The sequence below is a fragment of the Sesamum indicum genome, linkage group LG6, assembly GCF_026168435.1.
Source record: "Sesamum indicum cultivar Baizhima isolate 11 linkage group LG6, ASM2616843v1, whole genome shotgun sequence".
Classification (NCBI taxonomy): Eukaryota; Viridiplantae; Streptophyta; class Magnoliopsida; order Lamiales; family Pedaliaceae; genus Sesamum; species Sesamum indicum.
This window is the reverse complement of record NC_142662.1, coordinates 8,302,411-8,319,242: the sequence shown is the minus strand read 5'-3', so window position 1 is coordinate 8,319,242 and position 16,832 is coordinate 8,302,411. Positions and strand designations below refer to the sequence as shown.

General features: G+C 38.4%; 2 protein-coding genes across 10 annotated transcripts; both read right to left on the bottom strand.

Annotated features, from left to right (window-relative positions):
* Positions 1-312: 312 nt before the first annotated feature.
* LOC105164543 (uncharacterized) lies at positions 313-13,016 on the bottom strand. 9 transcript variants are annotated; one of them, XM_088881779.1, is made up of 16 exons: positions 12,385-13,016; positions 10,589-11,236; positions 10,415-10,503; positions 10,208-10,306; positions 8,841-9,498; positions 7,667-8,719; positions 7,461-7,518; positions 4,834-6,653; positions 3,405-3,546; positions 3,184-3,295; positions 1,802-1,951; positions 1,538-1,717; positions 1,323-1,457; positions 1,062-1,244; positions 710-754; positions 313-569 (listed from the first exon to the last, which is right to left on the bottom strand). In XM_088881779.1, exons 2-16 carry the CDS (start codon positions 11,181-11,183, stop codon positions 435-437), a joined length of 5,454 nt encoding a protein of 1,817 aa, XP_088737905.1. In that variant the 5' UTR covers positions 11,184-11,236; positions 12,385-13,016; the 3' UTR covers positions 313-434. The 9 variants fall into 9 exon arrangements, with proteins under 9 accessions (XP_088737905.1, XP_011081502.2, XP_088737906.1 ...); XM_011083200.3 differs by having other exon boundaries at positions 1,323-1,436; XM_088881780.1 differs by having other exon boundaries at positions 7,667-8,716.
* Positions 13,017-13,146: 130 nt separating this feature from the next.
* LOC105165024 (flotillin-like protein 4) lies at positions 13,147-14,915 on the bottom strand. The gene is made up of 2 exons (XM_011083901.3): positions 13,906-14,915; positions 13,147-13,795 (listed from the first exon to the last, which is right to left on the bottom strand). The coding sequence occupies exons 1-2, from the start codon at positions 14,830-14,832 to the stop codon at positions 13,298-13,300; spliced, it is 1,425 nt and encodes a 474-aa protein (XP_011082203.3). The 5' UTR covers positions 14,833-14,915; the 3' UTR covers positions 13,147-13,297.
* Positions 14,916-16,832: the final 1,917 nt, after the last annotated feature.

Sequence of the window (16,832 nt, the reverse complement as noted above, 5' to 3'; positions counted from 1 at the left end):
TTCATATTTTTAATTTACTTTTAAATGTTATTCATATGAATCTAATTGGTATTATCTATTTTTTATTCAGTATATATAGAAATATTTCATACTGTATTTGTTGTTATTATACGTCTATATTGTTATATTAAAAACAGTTGGCGTAGCAGTAAAGACAACAATGTGCATAAATGATTTTCCTTGTTTAGTAGAATTTTTTTTTTAACTAATTCTTATTTATTATTAAAAGAATTATTCAAATAAGGGCCTATATATCTTTTGACAATAAGAACAAACACCTGTGATTCACGCTTATCTTATATAGGTCAAATGTAGATATAGATATGTTTTATATAGCTGAAATAATTTTATCCAGTTTATGACACAAAATTACGGGTCAATGTGAGATGGTTGTTGAGGAGTTCTTCCTCCACAAAACAATATGGCAGGGTCTCTCAGTTCAGATAACGCCTGCAATTCTTTGAATTACAGTAGCAAGGAATTCTCTCACCTTCATCTTCATGGTTGAAATGATAATCGTAGGTTATTTCCTCTCCAGGGTATATGTCTCTTTCAGCAAAAAAGACCACCTGCACATCCATCATCACTCAGTATTCTTTCAGAAAACTGATAGGCACTCTAATCCAATAGGAATGAGGAACATTAGGATTTATAAAGTCCATCGGAAGTTCTGATTCTGAAGATAGCTATATAGGAAATGCAGCCTTACCTTCTTTTCATTCCTCACAGATATAACTTTGGCGACACAGTTTGGCTGGTCAAGCAACAAAAGGAAAAGGGAAGAAATCAATGTATGTCAATCACCTTTGAATAGAGAAAAAATTCAAAATAAATTTCGTCCATGGACTTGTAGATAGATGTTGGAAAGTGGTACAAAGGTGTTTCTACAGGAAATATTCCATATTTTATTAGATTCAATGAATCAATGGTGATTGTTTGAGCATAGGGTATCTTTAGTTTTTGCCAGCATTAATATCATCTGAAATGGGATTTCGCAGCACTAATTTGCAAGAGGCAAAAATATTTCATTTATAGGAGATCTCTAGTGATGGAACAGTTACCTGGCACGAATGGTTCACAAATCGGGCAATCCCACCCTTGCGAGTGGCATCAATTATGTGTTCTTTATCTATCCTGAAGAAATAACATGCACTCTTATGCTGCAACTTTTTCCCTGAGTGATATTCGCTCTCTCTTCTGTCTGCGACTCGGAGCCCCACTATCTCGCCTACATATTCAACAACCTAGGAAGAAAACAACTGACATTGAACTTTAGAGTCTCAATTTTATGTTTTAAACTAGGAAATAGTTATCAATCAGACCATTGCCCCACGAGAGATGAACTCTGATGTGTAGAGACCCAGAGCATGGATGCCTGATTTATATACCACCAAATTTTTCCAACCTTTTGCCTGCTTATAGCGAGCGTATGCTTTCTGCAGTAACAAGAGAAATGACTGAAGATTACATCAGCATATATAAGAATAGAAACATTGCATGGCTGTTATCTGCTTTAGAGATGCTTAAAGAAATATACCCGACAATCAGATCCGACACTAGAATTTGAGAGCTTCGGATACCCTTTCCTCTGTGGCTTTTGCCGATGAATGTGCAGCCAAACATTAAGCTGTTCTTGTGGAACAAGGCAACCAGCATTTCCTTTTGCATCTTGAGGATGATTGTGCAAAAAGCCTTCTCTTTTTCGACCCTTGTAACCCTAATGCATATAAGTGTGGAACATTAGAAAGGAACCTCGAGTCTGCAACAAGCAATAACTCAGATGATATGATGACTTGGATACCTCAGTTCGAGCACAGGCGCCTATCTCTCCAAGTGGAAGGCTTTCCCCCTCACTGTCAGGAATAAACATGCTGGATGATGCATGGAGCATGCATCTTCTGTTTAAGCTTATATCCTCATTATTAGCAGCTTCAGCCTTAATCCCCAGCCCCTATTGCAAAAAGTGGTGAGTTAATTTCAACTCAAAGTTAGAGTAAACTAAATAATTAACCATTCCGTTTCTGACGATGGGAAAACACTAATACAACTTCAGTTATTATCAGGAGGAATAAATACTTAAACCAACTTTTTTGAATAACTCAAATTATCTGCTATTCCATTGGACGTTAAGTTAAAATGAAATGTATTTAAAAAGGTGATTGAGAAGAAAAGAAATTGCGATAGATGCACTCATTGAAAATTGTAGCTTCTTTTAGCACTGAATATAGCAAATTATTATGAGGAATTGACGAGCTATTTCCCACAAACTGCTGAGATTTCACAAATGATCTATTATTAAACCCATAGACATGGTTCTTAGCAACTGAGAATACACAACATCAAGCAATCTGCAGAAAAATGTGTACAATATTAATCACAGGTGGTCTGTTCAACAACAGGGCAATTTTGGCACCTTGTTGAAAGTATAGGTACCATCTTATAGTAGAAAGCCACTGCTTTCAGTATCCTTACAGTTGCTGAACTGAAGATCCCAATCAGAGAACAGGAGTTCTAGATGGACAATTTCTCACGATAAACAGAAAGAACAAAGAGCAGCCATATATGTTGACTGGTGGAGTGTGTTTCATGAGGGATGCAAATGAGGGCTTGTGGATATCCAACAGTTATGCATCTGATAATGCATTTGAGAGCTGTAAAGTTGTGAAGCTCAGACACACAGCATGGCATGCACTCAGTAGAGTGGCTCAGACACCACAAGCATCTCCAGCAGAATTCATGTCAAATAATTACAATTTCCTCAAGTCCAACTGCATGCACCAAATGTTTTGACCTGATAATTGAGTAGACATCATCTCAATTTGCTACTGTTCAGTGGTTTACTTTGAGCTGTTAATTTCTCCTCATGTTCTTTCAATATTTTGTTTAGTTTCACGAGCAGGAAATCCAACTAATTCAACGTTCAGGACAAGCAGTCAGATGGAAAAAGGTCTCAAATAGTTTCATTAATTTATTCACCAAAACTATTTTACAACTCTTATGGTGTTTTCTGAAATTCTTTTCACAAGTTCAGAGTACCAGTGAGTTTAGGTACTCATATATGAAAAAGTAAGCCTGATGCATTCCTGTATTGCATACTTGGCAGTTTTTCGCACTATTGGACAACAATGCAACCATAAAGGGAATGAAAATGAACAAAGAAGAGATGAAGCCAGCAATACAAACCTTAATTAAGAACCCGTTGCACTCTAATAACTGATCAGATTCATCTCTGTCTGAATTCCCACAAACAGAAGAAAACATGTTTGAACTTCTAGGTTGGTGCTTCTCTGAGTATCTATAAAATACCCAACATTATAGGTTACAAAAACAATTAATGATTCTCATGACTGGTTATACAGCACTGTACAAATTAGGCTAGACAAAACAGTGGGCATAGTGCGCACCTCGTACAATTATGCATTTCATTTGTTTGAACTGTATCACGTGTATCATCCTCCATCAACTCCCCCAAACATTTGCCCGTTGTTTGGCATACAGATGTAGAATTCTTCATAACAGAAGAGTTCACGTCTTTAAAACCATTCCCTGTTGTATATTGACAAATGACTTTCAGTTTCAGTACATTGTTAAATATGAATCTGAAGCAATAAAAGATATATATCCATCCAGAATATTAATTGACAATCTTTGTGGGGCACCCATAAATTCTCCTGGCTAACCATATAACCAGCCAAAAACATGTTTTGGAATTTCATTGAGGATCCCATTGACATTCCACAATGGAAATGCCCCTGCACCAGAATAAGTGAAAAGTGATAGCATTACACCCATAGAGACATAAGAGTACAAAGGAGCACATAGTTGCCATAATCTACTCTTCATTGCCACATACAATCAGATGCCATGCACCATCCCCTTCTATAATACCTAGTATCCTAATCCTTCCTGGAAGATTTCATAAAATCATCACAAATTTCCCCACCTTTTATCTTTATGAAATTACTTAATTTCAACTTTACTATTTTGCTCCCTCAAATTCGGCTCAGCATGATATCGCGTATCTGTCTTTTACCTTCACAAGATACATTCAAAATGAAGTGAGGCAAACCACTGCAAGCTTTAGTTAGGTTCCACTATCATATTAATGAATTCTTCATACTTATATAGGAGGTCACCCAGTTGCTTGGGACAACAGATGGTCCTGGTCTATATGTTTGAGAAGCACATATTATAATGCCAATTACCAGTGGTGGATCCAGGGCCCCCTACTATCAAGGGCAAAACAAGGAGCAAGGATAAGGATTTACCATCTTAAGAATACACAGAAAATTAATTTTCTTTTCCCTTTTCTCTTTGTGTTTAATGGCAACTTTAAAAGGGTTCTATCAAGCAAGCTAAATATATGTACAAAATGACATTGTAACCTAAGGAAATACTAGAGAACCTTTTTGCAATTATATTTGGATAAAACTACAGTATAAATATCAAATTCTGATTTTGGAAATTGGCAACTTAATCTGAGTAAAGCATCTTTTGTACTAACTGATCAAGGGCTATACTAATACTAGTAAACATATAAATGGAAACAGTTGAAGCAAAATGAAAAATATGGAAAGTGGAAATCAACAGTATGGGCAATGGATGGGTCAAATAAAACTATAATAAGAGAAGCCTACAAGCCTACAATGCACAATAAAGAATTCTGGCAACCAGCCAGAAATATAGCACAAGGATCCAACAGAGAGAATGCTCTGTGTAGAGCATTTCATTTAATCACCAAGTTGACGAGTCACTCCAAAATCATCAGCATCAAGAAAGCCAGAGCCTGAAATTCAGATGTATTTGGTGCGTTGTGACACTAACTATAAGTACCTTTGACTAAAAGTTCACTGAGGCTGCGCTTTCGACTTTCCTTGAACTTGCGTTTCAGATTATACCCAGGTATGCCATCTGTAATGCCATAAGAGTTGCTTTTGTTTGAAGTATTTGACAGATCATCATTTCCATTAGTTGCAAAGCAGGATGCTGTCTCTATTTCAGCATTCAGATGACAAGGTTCAAGTTCCATAGGTAGCAAAACGTTAGCTCCACCTTTTCTGATTTGACCCCTTAGAACTTTCTGACTTAAAGACATTTCCTTGGCATGCCTAACACTCATCTTTTTCACTTTTACTGGCGCGGACTTCAGTTTATCATGGTGATAAATGGATGTGGCACTCTCAGTGCTTTTACCTGCATGAGATGCTGCAATCTTGAAAATTTTCCTCAGCGGAATAATTTTCGTTGGTTTTGATGGATTACCATTAGAAATAATTCCATACTTGCCAAACACTGTAGGTCTGGCCATCCATCTGCAGAAGTTAGTCTCAACCAAGGAATTGGAAGGGCAACCTGATGATGTCAATTTTGCAGTCAATTCAGCACTGTTACAACAGATTTCTCGAATTTTTTTACTGTCATCTGATCTTAACCTTTTCCTTCTGAACATATCAGTAGTTTCTAAAGGATCACAAATCCTGAAACTTTTATGTGCTTCAATAGTCTGCTGCTCTGCTTGATGATAAACTTTATGCAAGTCACATTTGATGGATATCTCTTTGGCAGGAAGGGACGCAGACTTCCTCTGCTTGAAACTTTGCTCAACAGAGTCCGAAAAAATGCCAGAACTGACTTGATCACATCCAATTGGCATCGGCATATTCCAGAATGAATGAGCATTCTGTCCAATTTCCTCGGTGCCTTTCGGAGATTCATAATTAAAGGAGGATTGCCCAGATACACAAATTGGTGCATCCAACTTCATCCATTTAACTGTTTTCCTTCTCTTTTTGGATTTTACATCAAACTTTTGTATGGGACCACTCTCTGCCTGAATGGTGGAGCTTCTCTTAATCTGATTTGATGCATTTTCAGACCTTAATGAATTTTGGAGTCTTATCTCTTCAATGAGACCAAGAGATGGTTTCCTTTGAACTACTTTCAAAGGTCCACTCTTGATCAAGTTGATTGTGGAAGGAGAGCCCAAGAATTCAGTACAGTTTTCATTATCAAGTGCATCATCAGATGACCAAGTTCTATCATTTCCTGATCCTTCATCCAGACCAAGGTTATTTGCACATTTGATATCCCTGCCTTCAACAGTACAAGAATCTTTCTTATTAACCTCAATGGATAACTGAGTGATATCAGGAGCAGAACAACCAGAAGAGATATTAGATATTTCATGCTCCTGCAAGGGGACAACATTTTGAGCAAATCCAGTAAAGCATTTCGTACCATCAGCAGCAGGACTTACTAGAGATGTGTTAAATGAACCAGCTTCCTGTTTTTTACTTGCTGAACTCCAATGCTCCATTATTTTTCCTGGCACATCTCTCCATTGAAAAGAATGAGATTCAACCCTTTTCATTTCGGGGGCCACAAAATTTTGAGTTTTCTCTAGAGTTTTGACCCCCCTCTCATGGAAAATACAACTGTCATTCAGATTTGAATTGAATAAACTTGTGGTCGCTCCAGCTCTATCCCCCTTTTTTGTCAAAGTACAACAAGCATGACCATTTAAGTCATATTTCCCAGTCAAACAATTGGCTTGAACAGTACAGCTGCAATTCTTAGGTACACAGGCATATGGTAAACCTTGAGAGAATTGCTCTTTCTTGCTGTGAGTAAGGTTGCATTCAATTCCCCCAGGTCTGTGTTTTATTATAATCAGAAAGAAAAGCAAATCAGAAGAGAAAAAGGTAAAAAAGGGACGTAGTGAGGAACAGTCATTTTCAAATAGTTGCAAATAATGCTTCACTTTGTAAAAGTATTTGTAAGCAACGGTACTTCAATGCATCAATTTGGCACAGGCCCCAACATCCTCCCCTTTCCCTTGAATAGTTTACCATTTTGCCAAAGGGTTCACTACAGTGCTCTGTTTCCCCTATTACTATGGGTAATTACAACAACTTCCATTCTTAGTTGCAAAATTATGTCTCCCCCCTCAGGTAGTTGGGATTAGGTCAATCAGAATTACTAAAAGACAACTTTACCCTCCCTAACGTAATAGTTACACGGATGACTGTAATATTTTGTAATGTGCAAGGGGTTTGTACTATTTTTATCCTTTTACAGTGAATTCATTGAGGCCATATATATTGATTCTTTATGCAATCAACAGGAAATGTGATAGATACCAATACGCAGACCTAAACTATTTGTGTAATTAGTCCTCTTCCTAAACTTTTTCAGAATGATAAATAAAGCACAATAAACTGTAAAGTTGATTCACCAATTCTGTTCCAGTAGAAAAACAGTACGACCAGAAAAAAGAAAAGAAAAAGGCATCATACGCATCATACGTCGTGAGAAAGAGATGGTTCTTGGTTGATTGTGTACTTGGTGATTTCAACCAAAAGAGTACATATACCGCACTTATACATAGAGCAAAGACATCATAGCAGCTTTGATGGATGTTTACAAACCAGAAAAAGGAAAGGGAAATCAATAACACGTACCTCATGAATAGCCGCTCCACAGGAGGAAGATCACAATCTTCAGTGTAGAAAGACCTTCCTGGTGAGAATGATGAAAAATTGTAGAGCTTATTTGAATCTAAAATGGTATACATGTCTATTTGCTACTGATTTTCAGAGGAGTATTCTGGGAGCAAATTATGCAGTATATGCAAGGCTAAAATATTCGCATTGCTAGGAACATTTACCTGTCATTGTACCATATGTTTCACTGTTATGGCCCGTCCAACAAGTACTACCAGGTAATGTCAACTTCTCTCCAACTTCAGGAATTTTTGCCGTCCTTGAAGAATCAAGTAGATGTACATGATCATTTGACATTGATGGGGTGATAGTCAACAGTGACTGTACACATGGTTTTCTGAGTTTCCCAGAATATTGGACTTTTCTAACAGAAACAGGGGCATTATCTCCGTCAGATAATCCCAACATGTTCCTCACTGCAGGCATTTCCATATTCTGATCTTGCAAACTTGAGTTTATTCCATTACAATTTTTGGTTAACGATGTTGGAGTTGCACTTTGAACAAAAAATGAAGTTTTGTACCCCATTGATGCATCCTCAGAATTTATGGAATTTTGGATAGGTTTGACATGATCATGATTAAATTGCCTAACGTCAGAGTGCGAAGAAATCTTCCTGCAGTTATGTAATGTGTCTCTACCAAGTGACTCATCCACAATCATGGCAGACATCTGGTGCAATTTGGGGCTCTTCTCATGAAAGGCAGGGGAGTAATTGGAGGAGCTCTCATCCACAACTACATTAAAAGTCTTCATATCTTCCTTAAGTCTTTTGGAGGATTCAGTACTTGATTTGGCTGTACCAAGCAAGCTACTCACAGCCCATTCCACTTCTTTTCCCTTGCTCATGTGATTCTGAGCATTTGACACATTCGTATCAAAATTCTTAATGCTACAACCCACTCTACTCCAAGGAAAACAAACTTTCTCACTTTTGGAAGCATGAGATTGATAATGCAGTTTCTCACCGACATGACTATCACTGCCATTACCATAAGTATTTCTGAATTGCCACGTTTCACTGGGGTTCATGAAGCATGAAAGCAACAGAGGATTGTGGTCTGTCATTTCCAAGTTACCGTCGTATGAATCTTTCTGATAATCAGATAATGCAACATAGGGTCCTCCAACATTGCTGGAACCCTTCAATTCAGAAGGACTAAAACCAATATCTGCATAATCAAGAGTCCACTTACTTCCTCGCAATTCATTACCTGCTGCATGACACAGGTTAGACGGAATATTTAGAAAGGCAATGCATCTCAAAACTTGGGAAAGGGGAAGAAGGGCAGATTCATCCAGTAATTTCAAGTCCAAGCGAAGAAGAGTTTGACATACTTTTCCAGGGAAGCCTGTCTGAACTAATTACTTTTGGAGGCTCTGCATTCATGCCATTCAGACTAGATCCATAGGCATTTAGGATTTTAGTCTCCAATGTCTGACTTTGCTTTGGCAGCCGCCCACGTCTCAAATCAATTTTGGGAGAAACTCGTGACCCCTCGACAATCAAACTAGTACTTCTACCAACATTAAAGCCATTAAATGACTTTTTTAAGTCTTGACTATTAGGAATGCCATGCAAAGAATTTGCACTTTCACAAATTGGATCAAGTTTGACTGTAGTGAACTGAGAAGCTTTGTCTGTGTTTATGCTAGATGAGTTTCGCGGTCCACATATCTTTTGATCACCTGCATGATGCCGGCCATCAGAACTATTAAAGAAGCACTTTAAAAGAGAATTGTTGCATTCCGGAGAAATCCTGTTTTTTCCAGGGTACGCATATTCATCAACAACGCTCCTGCAACTCCGGTTTTCCTTTGCATTTGTTATGCTGTGTTGTTGCAGCTCATAGCTCACTGAAGTCCTAAAAGGGCCAACTTGATTCAACAGGACGGTATTGTTTGACAGATTGGATACAGGACAATTTGTCACGCCAGAAGTTGCTGAAATTCCTTCAGGCCAATCCAATCCTCTTTGACCTTCCAATACCCTAATCTAGAGGATGATGAAAAAATAACCACCTTGGTCCTCTAATTCTTCAAATGCTTGCCAATATCAATGCAATTTAATTTCACTTCTAAATTTAAAATAGTCAGTTAGTAATAGGGCATAGTCCGGAACCCATTCACTAAAATATATGCTATCAATGTGAAAAGTACTCGGGGAGCCTATTGCAATCCCATCGTATGTACCACGCATGCATGATTGTGGGCAATCCATCATGGTTTTAGAAATTGTAGTTTCCTAGTCCACCAAAAAAGAGTCAGCAATTAATATTGGAGGGCTTTTGTACGTACACCTTTAGCTAGATTCCCTAAGATATTTAATGGGAAATATCACTCCGAAAGGATTAACTAGTATTATCATGTATGATATAAAACTAATGAGTTTCAAGATGACAGACAAAGAACTTTATGTTTGGAAATTGCAAGAATTCTCTTAAATGATCAAAAGCATGCAGAATAATTATTAGTGCTATATAGTAGGGCCACGAAATCAGAACTGCTCGCATGTCAATAACAATCAAGTCTCTGGAGCAAATATTCATATATAAGTCCAGAACTTGAAAACCAGGGCAATAGTATGATCATGTTTCTTCCTTTACCTTTCTCTATATTTACATGGAGGATGTTTTTTGAATGTCAGAAATGTTATTGCATGGGCAAACCGCTAATGGACAAAACAAAAGTAAATATCCACCTACCCCAGACTGAGAAAATAAGCTCTTCCACCAGTGAGCTACAGTCTCTCCATTGTCCATAAGAACTGCATTCCCTGGATTAACATCGGTTTTACCTGAATGCTGCTAAACAGTTTCAGTTTTAAATATTTTTTTTTATTATACTTAACAGACCAAAGGATTGATTCACAGTATCAGCGAGTGAAACTGGAAACCATCATAAGTGAATACCTCTGAGAATTTAGAGATAGACATATACAGACCATGGCATGTGCAAACAACTCCAAGAAGTCCGGTATCACTGAGAAGTAAATTTCCACCTTTAGAAATCATTAATCCAGTCAGTCGAAACCAATATGGGCTGCAACAAAAGTATTTAGCAAACTGAGAGTGCCAAAAACTTACTTATGCCTGAACAGAAAACACGGGGGAAACTGCTAGAAGGATTGTGCCCATGATGACAAGAAGTAGAGTTGTTTTCTACAGGAATATCCTGCAAAGCAGCTATATCACCATACTCCTGGAGCTTCAACCTGTTAGCATATATTGGACCGGCATTATGGCTTCCAATTAGGGAAGAAACACTCTTTATTTTGTCTTGCTCACGAGTGTTTTGAGATGCTGCTGCCTGTGATTTCTGAAAATTTAAATTTGGAGCATGAAGTAGAGCAGAACTGTTGCTACAGTTCGCATTTGATTTAGATGAAATAAAGGGACAGAAGATCTCTCTAGATATCAAACTGTGGGATTCCATGTTGTGCTGCCTCAATGCACCAGGAAGAACTGAAACTCTACTTCCTTCAGGGAAGGCATTGGCAGTCCCATGATTTTCTGAAACCTGATGGGAGATAGGGACTGACTTTAGATGCAATGACTGTTGCAGATCACAGGGCAAGTGTGCTGATGGCCCCGGAAGAAGAGATAAAAAGGAAGCTCCAAGATCAGCTTCACTTGAGCTGTCAAGACGATTGATGTTAGGAACCATGTGGTCTTGAATCATTCCACGGTTTAATGAAATTGATTCTTGTGGGAGTTGCAAACAAAGATGACAACCTGCATGTAGAAACAATTAGGGGGGAAAGTTTGGGAAGAAGAAGTTTAATCTCATAGAGTTTGGCAAGCAAAATGAAACTTTTGAGGGCAACACTACTTCATTAACTGAAAGTACATACTAACAGCTGTACTGAGGAAGAATTATATAACAACAAAATAACCTTTATTTCAATTCTACATTGAATAACATAAGATATCCACAAGCATTCAGGTATACATATAAGCACACAAAAGAAAGAATAGACAAAATTCTCCTCCACTAGTCACAAAGATACTAGAGCATATTTACTTTATTTATGCACAAGGTTTGTTACAAGCATACTGACTCCTCTTGGATAAGCTTTTAGGCAAATGTACTTCAACTTGTAGACCACAAAAATCTTTGTGCTGGAGAGATAGAATTCAATATGTATACTGATCCTCCTGATTTCTAGTGCGCAGCTAATTTACATAGATGTTAGTGTTAATTAAGTCGAACCAGCATCTAATCATACCAACTATAAGACATCAACCTTCGTCTGATAAGATACATTAAACTTTTTGCTTGTTTAAATCCAAAAACCCATAAGACCAAAATTCCAGTTACCACATGTCTTTGTGGTACAAGGAAACACCATCCAAGCTGACACCACCATCCCAAAACCAGAGGATTTAATATAAGCTAAAATGTTTAACGCCAGTGTTGACCAAATTCTTACTACGTCATAGCAAGGTAAAAATGTAGAACGAGCAATAAAGGATAGTGGTAATTTGTGCTGAAAAAGTAACAGGGTTCTTTGGTCATTTCCATTTGCATTAAAACAATTTCTTCACATAGAGCAATGGTCAGCTGAACAATGATCTCTCGAGGCTAACAGAACCCAACCAGAAAAATTCCAAACATGCAAGGCACTAAGAACAGAACCACAACAACAAAACTTATTACATGCAAGAGCAGTACTGTACAGTAGTAAATTTTGCACGAGTCTCCCCGTAAGTTTTCCATGTCATCCAATTGGCCCAACATTCTCATGCTACAACATTTGGATTATTGAGAGAGCTAACAAACTCGATGACAAAATTTCATCGAGACATAGCGACATGCAAGAAAAATCTCAAGTATCACACAGAAAACAAAAAGGGGGTGGGCCGCGCGTGAATGTTAGAACCTGATTATGAGAATCATGCGATGGTAAAGGCGCAGGCTGGGTTTGTTGCCGCATCGATGCACATTTGGTCTAGCACGAATTTTACATCTGGGCAGAGGTGGAAAATCCCAACCTTACTGCATTGAAACCGCAGAATCATGAATGGGATTCTCAAAAAACGTAAAAATTGAGAAACTGTGGCAGGGAAATTAGAGAGAAAGAAAGAAAGGGATATAAATACAGATTTATGTGTGTGTGGACATAGAAACAAAGGCAGAATGGAGTGCAGTGCAGTGCAGTGCAGAGAGAGAGAGAGAGGGAGAAAATGACGAGGGGGGATAGTCTGATGATAGAGAGTGGGAAATGAATTGTTTTATACAGAGGGTAGTGTGACTGTGAGAGTGAGGTGTGGGGAGCGGGGAGGGTGCGCGTGAAGTACAAGGCAAAATGTGGAGCGTTGAGTAGTTGGTATATGGGGATAAGAGAGCCGTCAGATGCTGTTGCGGGAAGTAGAGGAGCTTTCTTCTCTGCTTTTTTCTGTGTGGTGTGGGGGGGAAAAAGAGGGGGGGGTGACAAATGGCGGGAAAAAGTGACTGGATTTGTGGGACCCACACTTTGTACCACTACCACCGAGTCACTGACTAGAGAGATGGGGTGACTAGTACAATTGGGCTTTCATAGGCCCGGCCCGTATCAACCTTATTTAATAATTCCCGTGACCCAACAGATAGATATATAAATGGGCCCAAGTTTGCCTGCCTCTTCATTCTATGATCCATCTAGTCAAGGATATAACTGAATTATTATTATTATAAGTTATAACAAAAGTACATAAGAGAGAGAGAGACGAGAGAGAGAGCAAACAAGCAGCAGCACTAGTATTAATAATAATTAATCTGTAGGAGCAGGTAAGTAGGTGTAGGAGAGTCCTCATTCAATTCTCATGATTAGGCAATTTGGCCATCCATGTTGGGGGCAGCATCCCAGTTTGCTCCTGCACAGTCTGGAATAGCGGCGGTAGCATCTTGTAAACCCCTGCTACTTCTTTCATTGCACCTGCACCACTCTCTTGCTCACCAGTTGTTGTCCAAATGCTGATCTTGGGCTGCAGCCCACGCACAGCCTCAGCATTGATCTTGGCTATTTCTTGATACATCCCACCACTGATCATCAAGTAGTCCCTCAGAGCCCCATAGTTTCCTCCCAATGCTTCAAGAAGTGTGCGTATGTATGTAGCCTGAGCTTCTGCCACCGCTATCAGCCCTTCCGCTTCCTTCTTCTTCGCATACAATTCTCCATCAACTATCTGTTTCCGCCCGTAAAAAGCAGCCTCTGCTCCCGCTTTCTGAGCTGCTGCCTCTTTCTCCTTTTCGTACAGGTATGCTTCCGCAGCTTTTTGTTTCTTGTAAAGCTCCCAATTCGCCTCTTGCACCTTTTTATTGATATTGTAACACAACAATCTAACATTAATTGACTTTTATCATCAGTTTTGTAGACCAATTAATTAATATTCATGATCATAGTAAGTGACAAAAGAAGCACCTTTGTCTCATACTCAACGCTAGCTTTGCTAAAAAATTCAGCCTTAAGCTTCTCTGTCTGCGTCAACGCATTCATCTGCTCCACCTGCCTCTGCAGCTCAGCTTCCCTCAAAGCCACCGCCTTATTAGCCTCCACCTCCGCCACCTGCGCCTCCTTAGCCCACCCCGCCTTCTTTTTAGCCAGCTCAGAGTTGGCCTCAGCCACCTCCGCCTCCTTCTCATTCTCATACACCTTTACCTCTGTCCTTACCTTTATTTCCTCTTTCTTTCCATCTCCCTGCCTCTGGGTGGATATGATCTTCGTCTCCGCGTCGATTTTGGCTGCATTTTGAAGAGTCTGCCCTTCCCTCAGCTTTGCACCAATCTCTCCCTTCATCCTGGCCTCTGCAACATCGACTCTGGCCTGATTGGCGGCTTCCATCTGAGTTTTCTGGCCCAAATATGAGAAATACTCGTGCCCCGGCACGTCAACCAGCTGCTTAACATTTGCGTTGTAGATCAACAGCCCAAACTGGTTCAACTCAAGCTGGACTTTCTCAAACACTTCCTGCTTAAACTCTTTGGTCCCTCTGAAAATCTCCTCCATGGTCATGGAAGCCGCCAAAACTCTAGTCTCCCCTTCGATGATGCCCTGAACGAGTTCTTTAACGTGGTGAGAGAGCTTGTCGTGAGGGGAGATGAGCTTGGCGTACTTGAGGAGGCTAGACTCGTCATCGACACGAGGGCCGATGGTGAAGACGGCAGGAAGGACAAAAGGGAGCTTCTCGGCGCTCATGGCCTGCACCTCAAAGGTGTAGTTCACTGGGGAGACGTCAAACACGGTGTAGGATTGGCCAGGAAGAATCCATGCTTTCTTTGCGATTTTGATATCAGAGATCCCAACGCCGGTGATCACAAGGTACTCCGATGCGCTCGCAACTCTGTACATGGTTTGGTTGTGGGAGGACACCAATATCAGAACAATGATTTTGCTAGTTGTATTCTGAATGTCAAGACTTGCAGAAGGTTAAAGAGAGTATATGTATATATATATACGGCTAAATTCATTTTGACCCCCCGTAATATATTAAAATACCAAAAATCCCTCTATAAAATTTTTTATACCAAAAATTATTCTTATGTTATGAATAAATAATCATACCGACCCCTGGTCAATTTGAACCTATTTTTTTAGAAACAATAACTAAAATACCCCTTCTAGTCAACCGATCAAACTAAATATATTAATATATAATTATTTTAATTTATAATATATATCATTTATAACTATTAAAATATATTTGTAATATATATAATTATAATTTATAAAACAATTCAAAATAAAAATTATAACCCCCCGCCTCCCTCCTCCCCTTCCTTCGCCCCACCACCCGACGGCCATCGCCCATGGGTGAGGAGGCGGCGCCCTCCTCTTCAACAGCGACGGCGACGGTGGCCAAGTGTGTGTTTTTTTTAAATATATTATTTTTAATTAATTTAATTAAAATTATATTTTATTATATATTTAATTACATAATTATTATATAAAATAATATTTTATTATTAATAAATATATAATATTATATATATTAGATGTGAGAGAAGGAAAAAAATGTAAAAAAAAAAAACAGTATTTTTATAGCAAATTCGCAGTCAAAAGCGTGTTGGCTCAATTTCTATACTGAAGAGGTTTTTCTAACTTTATTTTATATCACATGAGGTATTTGATACTTAAATTTTCATAAAAAATTTTTAAATATTCCTATTATCACAATGGAATTTCTGGATTTTTCTCTCTCTGTGTATATATATTACTGAGCCTGCGGGTGGTAGAATTTGGGTCGGATTTGGATAATACTAGCCTAGTGTCTATAATAAATATTCCATTAGAATCATGGTATTTGAGTAGTACTACTTTTGTTGCTGGGTAAGAACCAGTTTTATTCTAATTGGATTTCTATTTCATATCTGATTCCATCTCTGTATATATAAATCCAATTTTATATTTGTCACTATTTATTACATATTTAATATATTTGATTGTATCTATGTATATATCTTATATTTCATTTAATATACACATATCGCGTATTAAAAAAATAATATGCATTAATCTATTTAAGGTGGAGCGAATGGTGCATCACACCAATTAAAGATATGTAAGGACAAGTCAAAAAACAATTAGTCCATCCTATACGATATGTTTCCTCCACGTCATCATAAATAAAGAACGGTAGATTTGCAGATTGTGCAAGTTCATATAGTAGTTATCGAATATTACCGCAGCTGTTGAATGACATAAATATATATCCCACCACGTCAGCTTCCCAATGTAAGACAACAGAATTACAATGGTATCGTCGATTTTACAAGGAATTTGGTTGCAATTTTCCGACAACTGTCATCAATTATTATTGCTCATTGTGGAGTGAAATGGACGCATAGTTAAATCAGATCAGTAGAGAATATTTAACGCATGCCTTAGTCGAGCAACGACAGTTCCTGAAAGGCATGAAAAATTGACTTCAAAATCAATCATCCACAAACAGACTATTTCGTGTTACAAATTCCATCCACTATTATTTTTAATTCGTTAATGACTAGGTCGATATTATCAGCTATTTTCAATTCATTCATGATAGGTCGATATTATCAGCTAAAGGTTCGTCAACAATCTCCCAGCAAGAAAGGCCAGTCTTTGTCAATTGGCACAGGGCATCAAATGCCCAGATTAAGAGATTCGCCTTATCTTTGTGCCAATTGTCAACTTTAAGCTCTACATAAAAATTCAATGTATTACGAGCTTCAACTATAGTAACGCTCACATGTGCTACAACCTGCCAAGTTGCAGTATGTCTCATACTCACTGGAATAATATGCCCTACACTTTAACCCAGTACCCTAGAATAGTGCCCATGACCACAACAGCAACCATCATAACGTTTCACA

Bases quoted from the DNA above. Each gene is read 5' to 3' on its own strand.
- LOC105164543 (XM_088881779.1), bottom strand. From the start codon at position 11,183: ATGATTCAAGACCACATGGTTCCTAACATCAATCGTCTTGACAGCTCA. The intron at 8,720-8,840 runs GTATGTCAAACT...TGTGTCATGCAG, and splicing joins AGACAGGCTTCCCTGGAAAA to CAGGTAATGAATTGCGAGGA. The intron at 3,547-4,833 runs GTACTTATAGTT...AATATACAACAG, and splicing joins CAGTGAACTTTTAGTCAAAG to GGAATGGTTTTAAAGACGTG.
- LOC105165024 (XM_011083901.3), bottom strand. From the start codon at position 14,832: ATGTACAGAGTTGCGAGCGCATCGGAGTACCTTGTGATCACCGGCGTT. The intron at 13,796-13,905 runs GTGCTTCTTTTG...ATCAATAAAAAG, and splicing joins GCGTTGAGTATGAGACAAAG to GTGCAAGAGGCGAATTGGGA.